The 14,537-nt window shown below is 43.5% G+C and overlaps 1 protein-coding gene across 5 annotated transcripts in view; it reads left to right on the top strand.

Annotated features, from left to right (window-relative positions):
- Window positions 1-14,537, top strand: part of LOC110078188 (opioid-binding protein/cell adhesion molecule homolog) — a 789,058-nt gene that overhangs the window by 767,000 nt on the left and 7,521 nt on the right. For 2 of the 5 annotated variants that reach the window (XM_072979111.2, XM_078379829.1), the window contains one exon: window positions 13,453-13,517. The exons of the other annotated variants lie outside the window; for them this stretch is intronic. In XM_072979111.2, coding sequence (XP_072835212.2) covers window positions 13,453-13,517 — 65 coding nt within the window. The remainder of the gene's footprint in view (window positions 1-13,452; window positions 13,518-14,537) is intronic. 5 annotated transcript variants of the gene reach the window in all.

Below are 14,537 nucleotides of genomic sequence, written 5' to 3'. Positions count from 1 at the left end.
GTAGGACACTGGATGCTGGTCACCATTCTCATCCTCCTGGCACAGAACTGCTCCTACCCCGCTGTTAGACGCGTCGGTGTAGATGATGAACTCCCGGTCGAAGTCTGGAGCACGCAGGACAGGATAGTTGATTAACGCCTCCTTCAACCTCTGGAACGCCTCCTCACAGTCGCTGGTCCACGGGATGCGGTCATCAGCCGTCTTCCTCGTCAGATCGGTCAGCGGAGCCGCAATCTCGCTAAACCTCGGGATGAACTTTCTGTAGTAGCCCACCAACCCAAGAAATGATTTGACCTTTTTCTTGGTGTTGGGTCTAGGCCAATCACGAACAGCTTCTATTTTGGCCTCCAGGGGTTTTATCATTCCTCCCCCTACCATGTGACCCAAGTATTTTATTTCTGGGCTACCCAGCTGACACTTGCTGGCCTTTACTGTTAGCCCTGCTGCACTTAACCTTTGCAGCACTAACTCCAGGTGTATCAGGTGATCTTCCCAGGTATTACTGAAGATCCCTATGTCGTCAATGTAGGCCACTGTAAAGTCACTGAGCCCTGCTAAGGTCTGGTCCATCAGCCTTTGGAATGTGGCTGGTGCATTTCTGAGACCAAAGCTCAGGACTCGAAACTCATAGAGACCAAAAGGGCTGCAAAATGCAGTCTTTTCTTGATCCCTGGGATCAATTCTTAATTGCCAATATCCCTTTACCAGGTCCAATGATGAGATGAACCGACAACCCCCTATGGTTTCAATCAGGTTGTCTAGCCTGGGCATTGGGTAGGCATCAGGAGTGGTTACACGGTTTAGTTTCCTGTAATCGACACAAAACCTAATGCTCCCATCAGGCTTGTCCACAAGGACTATCGGAGAGGACCAAGGACTAGAAGAGGGGACGATTATGTTCTCCCTCAGCATCTCGTCCAGCTCCTTCCGCACCTTGTCCCTATAGGGTCCCGTTACTCGGTATGGGGATACTGCCTGCGGGGTGCATCCCCTGTGTGGATCCGATGCATCACTCCCTTCACTATCCCCGGCTTGTTGGAAAACACCTGTTGATATTTACTAAGCAGCATTTTTAGTTCTTGCTGCTGGTCTTGGGTGAGTGCAGGACTGATCTTTACCTCCTCTGGGTTGTATTTTACTTCCCCTCTACCCTCCCAGAAGGGTAATTCAGCTTCCTCACTCTCAGCTGCTTTTATCGCAAATAGAACCCTCTGTTCCCCTCTGTAGTAGGGTTTTAGGGCATTCACATGAACCACCCTCCTTGCTTGGTTCTCCTCCTGCTCTATTAGGTAGTTCAGGTCTGACATTTTGGAAATGACCCTATATGGTCCTGCCCATTTGAGCTGCAGTTTGTTCTCTCTGCAGGGCCTAAGCCAAAGCACTTCCTCCCCTGGGTCAAAGTGCCTCTCTCTAGCTTTGTGGTCATACCATGTTTTCTGTCTGACCTTCTGAGCTTGCAGGTTTTCTGCTGCCAGCTCTAGATTTCTCTTTAGGTCATTCATCAAGGTGTCTATGTAAGTCACAACGTCTTGTGGGTCATCCTGGGTGATCTGCTCCCAATTTTGTTTGATCAAATCAAGGGGCTCTTTCACCCCTAAGGGTGCAGCAAACATGTCAGAGTGACCCCTTTGTAAGATCATGGGGCGATACTTTTCAGGTACCACCAGCTGACTTCTGATCCCATCTCCCCCTTTTGAGATATTCCTCAGGGTTTCTCTATATAAAATCCCCTTTTTCTCCAGAAATCTCACTGGGGTTTCAGGTGTTAGCTGGGCGTCAGTCACCTGTTCAAAACACTTTTGGAGAGTGACGTCTGCCTTTTGCTCCTGTCCAAATCTGCTGTCTGTGGTTAAGGTTTCCACCACAGCTTCTGAACTCCCCTCTGCTTCCGTCTCTGGCTCATCATTACCCCCCTGAACTGTCCCTGTGGTGGCTTGTGAGCGTGTAATCACTAGCACCCGTTTCACATGTTCAGCCAGGTCATTTCCCACGAGCACGGCTGTTGGCAGAGTCGATGAAATCGCTAGCCTCCAAACTCCCCTCCAGCCTTGAAAGTTGACAGGTACCTCTGCTACTGGCAGAGAGATTACCTGCCCCTCAATCCCTGCCACCTTTATGCTCTCATTTGGGATTATAAACTCCCTAGGAATAATATCTGGATGGCACAGGGTTACCTGGGAACAAGTGTCCCGCAGCCCCCTATACTGACGGTCAAGTATTCCTACGTCCACCCCGGCTGTCTCAAACAACTGAGAATCTGTTTTCACCAGCAAGCAGCGCTTTACCTCCACAAGAGGACCATTTTCCTCAGCCTGATCAGCAGCGGTAGCTGTTCCAGACTGAGTAGCCATGGCAACAGGCTCCCTCAGTGAGACTGAGCCTTGCTCTTTCTGGACACAGAACACAGCTTTTGGCTTGGTTCCACTAGACTCCTGAGGCACCATTCCTTTTAGCTGCTTTAATTTCTGACACTCTGAGATTAGATGACCCTTTCCCTGACAGAAATAACATTTTCTGGTGTATTTTGATTCTCTCTCATCTTGTTTTGATTTTCCCTCCAAAATCTGAGGTCTTTGTTTCAGGTCTGAGGGCTTCCCTTCACCATGGGCCCCTCCCCCTTGCTGGCTTTTCCCTGGTCCCTGAGAGTACTTGCTGTAGGTTTCTTTGGGTTTACCCACAGATTTCCCCTCACCCAAGGGCTTTCTTATTTGGGAAATAAAATCTGCGACCTCCGCGGCTTCTGCCACAGATTTCGGTTTCCTTTCCCTCACCTGGAATTTCAATTCCCCATGCAGGACTGAATAGAACTGTTCCAGCGCTATCAAATCTTTAAGCTGCTCATAGGTCTCTGTCCCTTCCTGCGATAGCCATTTCTCAAGCAGCCTCACCAATTGGGCCCCCACTTGGGTAAAAGTCTGTTCTGGTTTTTTTGTGAGGGACCTGAATCTTTGTCTCAGCTGCTCTGCATTTATCCCATGTCTGGCAAACACCAGTTTTTTAAACTCTGCAAAATCTTTCATCAGTTCCTCAGGCATCTCGGCATAAACCTCAGCCAGGCTACCACTGATTAAAGATCGCATGATGGTCATCTTCTCAGTTTCCCTCACTGAGAAGTCCACAAACGCTCTTTCCACTAAGGAAAAGAACACCTCAGGACAATCTCCCTTGTGGTACACAGGGAATTTCTTCAGGTCAGCTTTAGACAATTGGCCTCCCTCAGAATCCCTATTATTATTATTGTTCTGGTTCATCAGTTCCAGTTTTCTTAATTCAAACGCCATTCTCTCTCTCTCCAATCTTTCCTCCCTCTCCATTCTCTCTCTCTCTAATTCAAATTGCCTTTGTTTCTCTCTTTCCCTTTCCTCCATTTCAATTTGCCTTTCCCTTTCCTCCCTTCTTTCTCTCTCTAATCTTTCCTCCACTTCAAATTGCCTCATCCTCAGTTCATGCTGTTGGGCTAGGAGCAATTTTCTGAGTTCTGGGTTCTGCTCTCCTGTGCTGTCACCCTGCACTGAGCCAAATTCATCCTCAGAACCTTGGTCAATCTGGGGGTCTTTCACGTCACTCATGTCTGCTACTTGGCTTCGAGTCAAGGGCATAATCCCCCCCTCAGAACAGGCTGCTTTAAAAGTCAAGCCTCAAAATAAAACGACCACTTTTTTCCTTCTTGCCTCAGAACCAGCTCTCCCTAGAGATTGCTGCTGTTCTTCAGCACTAACTTTGCAACAGTATCGAGTCAGAGCCTACCCCCCCTCTGCTGGGCCTCTCAGCTGGCAAGCTAGATCACTGTTGCTACGCAGTTTTGCCTCAGCTTTTTCCCGCCAAAACTAGGCTGCCTCAGAGCACCTTAATCTAAGTCTCCCCAGTTGGCACGTTCTTCTACTAGCGCACCTCCCCGTGAGGTACACCTAGAAGATTACCTACGCGCCTCAGACTGTCCCTGACTAGACCCCCCTTGCTCTGGGCACACTTGCCAAGGCTTTGCTGGACCACTGGACAACTGGACCAGTCGTATCCCACACGCTGGACACCAATCAATGTGACAAACCCAGACCTACTGGGATATGTCACACAGTTACACTAAGCTGCCACCAACCATTCCCTTTAAGAAGTCACACAGACCAGGGATGGATTTTTAAACAATAAAAAGAATAAGGTTTATTTTAAATACACACAGGGAAAAATAAACAATCAGGTGAATAGGATAAAGTAACGTGGCTTATTCTCACTCATACAAGCATACAGTTTGGTTCACACAGAACCCTTAACTTAAAGCACAGACCCTGAACCTATCAGTTCTGGCTAACCAACAGACACCTGAACCTATCAGGTTGGTACTCTGACACACAGTAGTACCCTGTCTGACACACAGACTCCCACAACAGCTTCTTCTTCCCAGCTGCTGCTTCGTCACATCCCAGTGTCTCTCAGTGTCTCCCTCTCACCACACAGGCATCACATATTTATACAGTACAGCCCCTCCTCCTGATGTCCCGCCTTCCACTCCCCATAGGATGGAACTTTCCCTCCAAACCCATGACAGACAGGTAACATCAGTGCTGTATGTTTATTCATTGTTTTCAACTAAGAAGGATGCTTCCCCTAACCACCATCTCTACTTTTCCTACTGAAGAGAAAGTTACTCACAGCCCATTTCCTTTTGGCTGACAACAGCACCAATAGGTTCTGTTAGATTTCTCACCAACTGAACAAAAATGTCAACCCATTAGAAAAATATGCAGACATTTCATATTTTATTTCTGATGAGTATTCTCCTCTCCCTGCTCCCAAATCATTGGCATCTGGTTATTAGCCACGGTTTTCCTAGTTCTGAGATAGTCAGTTCAGCATTTGCTAACGTCAGCACAGACAGTGATGTTCATGGGGAGGAGGGGCAGATCTCCCTTTTCCTTACAATTTATTGCAGTCTTTAGCTTCAGACTTGAATTGCCGCTTCATCCTTTCAAAGGGAAGGCACTCAAAATACTTCTTATCTGAAGTGTCCCAACCATACTTGATTTCCAAGTACATTTACCAAAAAGGCAGTGAGTGGGGGAACACTGCAGATGCACACACGCACACACGCACACGCACACTTTGCCTAACAAAATTCATTTGAATCGCTCTGCAAATATTGTCTGGGTAGATGCTTGCAAAGACAATACTGCAATTCTGTTGTAATTAAGCAAAATAAAAGTTCTGTTTGCAGTGAGACAATTTGGCTAAGCTGGTTTTTCATAGCAGAAAATGGGTTTGAAGCTCTCCACATTTTCAGGAACACATAAGCTAATTAGATTCCTTCCTGCCATTATTTTTAATTTTTTGCCATTACAATAGTTGTTATCCCTTTGTCTTAGAATTAATGAGGTTAGAAAGCTCACATCATGTTGCTTTTTAAGTTCAGATTATGGTTGAGTGTCTAGAATTTCACTTGAGGTATAATTATGCACTAACGATTTTCTCCCTTCTTTTGTCCTTTTTTCATTTTTATCTTTAAAAGCATCCGTTCCTTCTTGCTGTAGTTTTTGCTGGTTGAATTTCTTTAACTCTGCAACAAGGAGCAATTGATACTTGTTTCCTATTCTGAGTTGATTCCCAGCATCATAAATGGGTCAATTTTACATTGGTTGCCTCAAAAGCCTTGAGGGACTTCTCCCCTCCCCGCCATGGTACGTCTATAAATGATGGCTATAATTAGGGGCTTCAGGCTAAATCCAGTTGTTTATCTGAATTAAAGTAGAAACACTGAATGAATAGGAATTAAACTAACATGCAAATCCCATTGAATCATTAGATCTACTCATGTCAGGTCTGACACTTCGATTTAGCCCTACATTAGTTTAAAAATAAATAAATCCTGCTACAAATATTTATCTAGATGCAAATAACATGTGCCTACATCTCACACTACTGAGAATAGGCTTCACTGTGGCTGAATAGCTGGCAATGGTAATAGCCCAATAACTTTCCCCCCCTATCACAGAGTGTGACTACACATAGTCAAATACTGTGGGATTTGGTCCGCTTATAAAATGGGTGAATTTGAATTATTATTTGTTAACTGACCACAGGATGCAAAAGGCTGATTCGCATTGATCCATCCCTTTCTGCTCCCGAAGCAGCTTTTTTTTCTTCCTCCTGCTGCGGGGCTTTTACTTTTTCAAACTGGAATTGCCGTATTTTTCGCTCCATAAGACGCACCTTTCCATAAGACGCACCATTTTTTTAGGAGAAGAAAACAGGAAAATATAATCTGTTTTCTTTGCTCCATAAGACGCACAGACTTTCCACCCTCCTGTTTTGTGGGGGAAAAGTGCGTCTTATGGTGCGAAATATACGGTATTTAAACGGTTATTTTCCCCATGCGGTTATAGTTGTGCTATATTCTTGTAAAGACAAGGGTGTTTCTGTAGGTGGTGTTTGGGGTGGCATAGGCAGTTTGTATGCGATGTTCAGGCCGGGGTGAAGGGGACATGCAGAAGTAAAACATCAGGAGTAGATATGGGCATGACCCACCAGTTCATGCCAGTTCATTTTTCAGCTGTTCGGTGTTTCTCAGGCCTGCCTCCTCTGTTGGGAGCCCACTCAGAGGCCATGCCCTGACACCCCTGCCCCACCTCCTCTTGTGAGCACCCACAAGACGAGGTGGGGCTGGGAAACACCAAACACCTCTTCGGCTGAAAAATGAAGTGACACAAATCACCAGAGTGGCGGATCATGCCCATCTCTTACCATTATTTTAAAGTAAGTGCTGATCCGGAATCTTGTCAGATCGTGTTGAAAGGCCCTTTTGTTGTGAAGCAAAAGTTTAGTGCTGCTAATAACTTAATTGAGAGGTCTGGGAGTGTCACCTCCCCCTTCCCATCCCTTACTCCTTCCCCTTACTTTCAAGCAACATATATAGGAATTTCTTCATTTCTGCTCACATACGGGTTTTAAACTACTGGCAGGATAAAACTGTGAACAGAGACGAGATAATTCCTGCATGCGTTACTTGAAAGTATGGGGGAAAGAGTAACAAATGATAAGGGAAAGTGGTGATGATCCTTGTTATGGAGTCATTCTGACGTGAATTATGATGCATTTTGCAAAATTACTGTTCAAACGTATGAAATTCTGTACTTAGACTAAGTAGCTTTTCATGTTATTTTTCTATAGAAAAAAGGTTATGAGAAATGTAGTAGTCTGAAGATTTAAATGAGAAGTCAGCTTCACAGTGAACTATAAAAGGATGAGCAGAGACAGGATCAGAGGAAGGAAGGAAGGAAATGGCTCTGGGCTGGAATGTGACTTGCACCACATCCAGTATGAACAGTGAATTCCCAAATCAGTTGCTCCTGGTGTGAGCACTGATTGCTATTTCAAACATAATACAGGCTGTGAATCAAATTTCCAGTGTAGTCATATTCCAAAAGTTATATATAATTTTAAAAAAAGTTCAGATTTACTGAAGGACTCTGGAGTTGGGCTCAAACGGCTTGTCAAAATTCTCCATCTGCTTGTAAGCAAAGAAAAACAGGGGTGGGATTGAAATTCTATAAGGCTGACCATTAGCAGGGGCAGTAGTAGCTCAACTTTTCAAATTGCATGTATTTATTGATTGATAAACTTTGTGAACTTTTGGAAACTGAGGCTGTAATCTGCAACAGCAATAGCTTTCTTGGCAGCCTGGACACTATTTTGCATTTTCCACAGTATGACCTGGATTTAGAGTATTGTGTGCGGAATGGAGTGAGAGCTGGACCATAAAGAAGGCTGACTGCTGAAGAATTTATGCTTTTGAATTGTGGTGCTGGAGGAGGCTCTTGAGAGTCCCCTGGACTGCAAGGACAACAAACCTATCCATTCTAAAGGAAATCAACCCTGAGTGCTCACTGGGAGGACAGATCCTGAAGTTTAGGCGCCAATACTTTGGCCATCTCATGAGAAGAGAAGACTCCCTGGAAAAGACCCTGATGTTGGGAAAGTGTGAAGGCAGGAGGAGAAGGGGACAACAGAGGATGAGATGGTTGGACAGTGTCACCGAAGCTACCAATGTGAATTTGACCAAACTCCATGAGGCAGTGGAAGACAGGAGGGCCTGGCGTGCTCTGGTCCATGGGGTCACGAAAAGTCGGACATGACTTTATGACTAAACAACAAGTGCAGAAAATGAAGACTGTTGCGAAATGCCAAAAAAAAAATTACAAGGGGGAGAGGTGAAGAATATTAGAAAAAAATCTGTAAATTAACCATTCTTCTAGAACAGTAATGGCTCCCAATGAAAGAGATGGAGGGAGAGAGACAACTTCCAGGAATTTGCTATGCAAAATGTATTCTGAGAAACTTTGGCTCAGCTCTAGAGAAACTGAATAGATGTGCAACAATAGTGGAAATATTCTGTCAGCAGGCCTGCTTAGTAAAGATTAGAGTCACTGATCCGTGGTAACCTTCATTCCTTCACTGCAAACAAAACAGATACATTTTTCTGTTGCTTTGTTCAGATGGAAGGTAAACAAGAATAAACAATTTCCACATTAGTTTATCTGGGCCAAAGAAGCACAGGAAAACATTTGGCAATTCCCTTCTGTGGTTCAAGAAATAGCATGATTTCCATGAAGTTGGCAGTGGTATCCTTTTTATGATTTTGACCTGTGTTGTCCTCTGTGTAATGTGGCTATGCTACGTGCTGCTTAGACTACAATTCTGTTACACAAAACCTAACTTGCATGCAAACTACATGTGCATGTAATGCTGGCCCTGTGGAGCACCAGATTACTGGAGATGGAACGTTCGCACATCTGCACACTGTCTAGCATATTAATTTGAAATGTCCAAAACAAAGAGAACTCTTATAAGTAATGAGAGTCAAATGTTAGAAATAAACAGCAATTTCCCAGCATCAGAGTGAACTCAAGACTGAGGAATAACATTTAACCCCTTGCCAATGTAAAATCCATAATATCTAAAATAGAGGTGTGATTCAATCTTACTAAATTCCTTACCATTGCTGATATAGTTTGCCTCAACACATCAAGGCAACCAATGAAGAATTTGTTAACGTCTGCAAGTTGTCTCATCTTTAGTGTGAAATGAGACAAGTGCTTCTTTTCTCCACTGAGGCTTCCATAATTTACACAAAAGATGCAAAGACTCTGATTCTCTCCCTCTCTCTTAAGTCTCTGCAACTATTAGAATGTTGGACAATCTGTACACAAGGTTGTCCTTGTAGTGTGAATACTGTCATCAAGACTGATAGAAAAGTCTCTCTCTCTCTCTCTCAAACAAAAGGAATATTTCTATTTCTAGCAAGGGTATTGAAGCACGATTCTACATCCAAAGCTAACCAACTTATTTTGATGCAAAAGGCAGTGATTTCCACAGCCACTGGTTCCTGCACCGTGAAATAAGAAACGACAAGAAATGCAGTAATGAACAACTTCTATCTTTTTGTGGCATTTGTGAATGCTGTTGCCTGAAGTGGGTGCTTCACTCTGCCCAACATTAGGGCTAGCCCTACCCTAACTGATGTTGCCAAAACCAGCTTCTCTAGAGTGTGTGATTTCCTGTTCACCATCAAATACACCTACTGTGTGCCTTGCAAGCTGCCACTATAGTGGCACCCTGCACTCCATCTGCCATGTGTTTTATACGATCCTGATGAGGACTGTGAAAATATTCTTTTTCATTCCTTAGACAGGATACTCATTCATAAAAGAAGAACTCTTCAAACAGAGGACTGTCCTCTGAGACACCTTCAAAGAGAGAAGTGTCCTCTGTGAAGCAGGCCACATGACTGCCCTTCTGAACACAGAGAAAAAGGAAAATGAGTTTCACGACTAGATTTCTTGGGATTCTCAACTTCCATGCAAGGAGAAGCAGGGTCAACTGCTACAAAGACGTGTGATGTGCTTGATGCACCAGCCCGTTATCAAGTTCACCCTTCACCAGGGACTCTGGGAGAGTCCACTCAGATTATCACAGACTAGTCAAATCTATTATCAGGTTTGCTTTCTAGCCTACAGAAGTTGGTATTGGAATATGATCTTTCAGTGAGTTATTTGAAGTCTCCTGTCCTGACCACCCCCCTCAAAAAAAAAAAAAATCTCCAAATGTCCTCTCACCTCCTGCACAGCCACAGATGCCTGCTACAGACTTCTGCCAGTGCTTTCTTTCTGGAGCTTGACTCTGCATGGCAACTGTTTTATTTCCCCATCTCATGATGTCTTTGTCGCCATGTTGGATCTATGGGTCCTTAGTGTTCAACCTTTTTCCGAATCACCCATGCTACCTCAATGCCTCATATCCATGATTCCTGGCTTTGCATAAGGCCTTCAAACAACTGATATTTTATGCTGCTTTGAACTGTTATTGTCACCATGGATTGCATATCACTAAGCCGTTATCATTTCATTCGTAGACTATACTGGAAACACCATCATAGTACCCTTCTAAACATCCTTGACCTTGCCTGATTTGGCCTGATAAGGAGCGTAGAGTCTGGTTTGTACTTGGTCTAAGAGGCTGCCAGTAAATAAATGGATTTCCAGGTAGGGCTAGGACAGAATCCTGCCCAAACAGCCACTTTCAGAGCTGACCATGTTTACTTAGAAGGTCCAAAGATTTGACTCAGCATTCGGCACATTCATTTCTTCTTTTGTAATCTAGAAACAGATCCTGAAGACTAGTATAGATAAATAAGCACAAATAAGAGATAATATATCCTACTCTTAGAACTGTGTAGGCAGAAATTCTAGATTTGTCTGTGAATTTCGTTGTATGGGTATACTGTGTATATACTTACAATGACAATAAATTATATTATTATATTATTATTAAACCAGTCCTTTGTCTATCTAAGAAGCCTATTCAAACCAGGGAGAAGTGAAACCAATGTGGAGGATCTATCAGGGGTCTCCTACCAGCTCTCCTCAGAATGAAGAAGCTATTTGGATGAGTAGCAAAATGTTTCAACCTAGTAAGGAAGAAGTCCAGTTGCATGACTCAACCTCCAGACTCCCAGTTAACTCTATTCAACTGTGTGTTAATGAAAGTGAGGTGGTGGGGAGAGGATCATTGTGACATTCCTCTGGTTGGGAGCAGGATGCTCCAACAATGGGGGATGGAGCACAATTTATTTATTAATTAGAATGTTTTTATCCTGCCTTTCTCCTTGCTTCCTACAGTCACTGAAATATAAGTGAGTAGGGTGTCTGTTAATAAAACAAAATAAAATACTCTTGGGTAAGGGCTGGGACCTTGTAGAAGGAGAGGGGAACCATGCTGTGGATAAATGTAAGATGTCCATTACTTTTCTGGTTAATACTGAAGAACACCATGTTGTAAGACCCTCTAAAAGTGTTAGTTCATGCTTTGGCTGGCTTTGTTCCATTTTTCTTTCAGATTTTGGCTTGAGATTTAATTTCTGTGCTCTTAATTTTGATGTCAATTGTCCAGCTTCCTTCGGTTGTTATGCAGTAAAAAGTGTAAGCAAATAATGCACTAAATGGAAGGACAAAGCAACGGATTAACAACAGAGAGCTGGAATGAAAAAGGACCCTTGCTTTCTTGAAAATAATTGAAATCTATATGGATGATCCCATGGAGCAGTGGGGGGGGGTTATTGTTGACTACTGTCTGTTGGGGAGATGAAATAATTAAAGACTTCAGTAAAGAAGTCAGTGGGGAAAAATTCTCAGATATTTCTTTTCTGGGAAATTTTGGTCCAGCTAACAGAATGACCCTTTGACCCCTTTTTCTGATGGCCTTTACCTCAGATGGCCATTGAAATGTGCTCTCAGGAAGCACAAGATGGATGGATGGATGGATGGATGGATGGATGGATGGATGGATGGATGGATGGATGGATGGGAAAATATTTGTAGCCCTGCCCTTCTCCTTAAAAGGAACCCAAGGCAGCTTAGGTCAGTGGGTTGCTTTTCTCCTTAAAAGGGATCCAAGGGTTGCTATCTAATTGTCTCCTCCACCCCACCTCCACCGCATGTGCTGACATGCTCTCTGTGCAGGAATATCATAATCTGATGTCGCATTAATAGGTTCAGGTCAAGCCAAGCAAAGAGGACAAGCATCAGCTATTCAAAAGCCGCATGCTAGAAAGCCAACCTTTAGAAGAGAGGCTATAAAAATCAATGCATCATTACTGGAAATATCCCCTGGTATTAAAAGGCAACAACAGTACAATTATCAAACGCCGGCATTGTATTTGTCTCCGTTTGCAGTCTGCTCATGTGCCGTGGTCATTATCAATTTTTAATTAGGCGAGTGCCATTCAGCTAGTTAAATAAGAAGTGAAAAGAGTTCCTTGCATGTGCCGGAGAGAATGGGAGAGAAAGGCGAGGCAAAGGGAGGGGCGGAGGGGGGGGACCCTCACCAGAGAACAAAAGTACAAGAGTGTAAAACATTTAAGAGCAGTTACTGCGTAAAGGGTTCCAGATGGGAGGAGTTCGGCACAGATGTGTGCTATTTTCAGGACTCCAGTCAATCAGCGTTGCTACAAAATTGCACATTAATGAATTAAACAATCACAAGGCTTTGCCGTTTTCTTTGGTGATAGCAGTTGCAGTGGAGAGGGATGGAAAGGGAGTGGGGAAATAGCAGCGGGGGGGGCTGGATATCACCATTTAGCAAGCCTGAAAGTCTCTTCCGAGCTTTGCAAAACCCTCCTGAATTCTTAAAGAGGACCTTTACAGGACAACAAAGGAACTGAATGGCTGCCATCTTTCCCTCTCCGATACCCTTTACCATATGTTCTTCATGGTGGTGTGTGTGTGTGAAACAAGAGGGCTGGGGAGATGCACATATAGTGGGCAAGTGTCTCTCCCTGTAAAGGTTGCCAGAACAGCAGCATCCCATTTCCTGAGATATCAGGGCCAAAACTTGATTCAGGCCCACGGAGGAGGGCCCTTTATGATGTCACAGAGGCAAAACAAGCCAGCACAGCCCACATAGAAATGCTTTCCATTTGAGCCATTGAGCGGCGGCATCGGTTGGAGAGGGCTGGAAATGGATGCTTAGACACCTAAGAAACAAACATCTAAATTTCTCCTCCAGTGCTCTACACTCTTCCCATTTGGAAGTCTGAGAAAGCACAACAATTCCCTAAAGCACCAGCTAGATTCCTGAGACCTGGAAAAGTTCTGTCTGGGTCTTAAGAGCAACTCAATAGATGTTCCTTCTACCATCATCTCACGAGGTAACATGAGACACATATCCTTTCCGGTGATGGTCCTATATTTCTCGTATACCTCCTCAAGATTAGTTGAGCCTTTTCTCTGGAACATCCCCTCCCAAGACATGGAAAATTGTCTCTTTCAACAGGATTTCTTCATTTGGTATTTTATTGCTATACTTTAGAATGCTGCTTTATACTTTATTTATGGTACTATTCAAGCATGCATTTCTTTCTGTCTCTCACTCACACACACCCCTTCCTATATTTCTTACATTGTATAGCTGCTCTCAGTACCCTAAAGGCAGAAGATCAGGATATAAATAAATTAAATGGCTCACATATAAAAGTAAGTTAATTTATTTATAGCTCACTCTCCTTCCTGCCTATAGAATTTAGCCTTACAGGAATGCCCAGTAGCAAAACTCAGGTTTCCCCACTCCTCCGTCCTTGAGTATGGATAAGAAAAGCAAAAGAATGGGGGACCTAAAAGCATCTGATTGATAGTTGGAAGTGGTGCTTCTGCTACGTGTAAAGGCTGAGTTGTTGAAATGAGTCCAGATGACAAAACACTATTTGTCCTGACCTGGATGGTTTGAACAAACCATAGTTTAAACAAACCTTGATCTGAACAAACCATGATTCAAATTTTAAGATGTCCTCACCACTGAAACAAAAATTGTGTGCCATCAATCCCAACACAGAGCAATCCTTCCCAGGTACAAAATATTTCAGATGTTCTAGGTTGCTTGTATATAAAATATTCAGAAAGAATATTACAAATCCCTCCTTGTGGTAGTGTTCTGGGCCCAAGTGGCTTGCCCCAAGGCCTTACATGTAACAGGATATGTAACCTTATTAGCCACACATGTTCCAGGTGATCTCAAATGGTCCTTCTCAAGGGAAGCACAGTGCGGGATCAAACCCCCCACCCTTGGTTCTATAGCCAGACATTCCAACTCACTGAGCTATATTAGTACAAACCATCACTAATTGTAATTTTTGTATATATTGTATTGTTTATATTATACTGGAAACTGCCTAGAGTGGTCTTTTAGGCCAGATGGGTGGGGTATAAAACAAACAAACAAACAAATCAATAACTTCCTGAAAGCATGCTAGAAGAGAAGGGGAAAGGGGCTGCAAAAGTCTTAGCCTAACTAATGGAGTGCTAACCTGTGATTTAGCTTAACATTATAAAGCAATATAAAGGGCACCACTCAAAAAATCTACCAGTCCCTAATTCTAGGGACTTGCATCCTCGTCTTTAGGATGCCACAAGATTGTGCATTGCTTTAGAGAAAGGAGAAAGTCTTAGATTTTCTCTGATGCATCTGGATATAATAATAATAATGGTAATAATAGCATC

Source organism: Pogona vitticeps, chromosome 8, assembly GCF_051106095.1.
Source record: "Pogona vitticeps strain Pit_001003342236 chromosome 8, PviZW2.1, whole genome shotgun sequence".
NCBI lineage: Eukaryota > Metazoa > Chordata > Lepidosauria > Squamata > Agamidae > Pogona > Pogona vitticeps.
The sequence above is the reverse complement of the archived record's forward strand: the minus strand, read 5'-3'. Positions and strand labels throughout refer to the sequence as shown.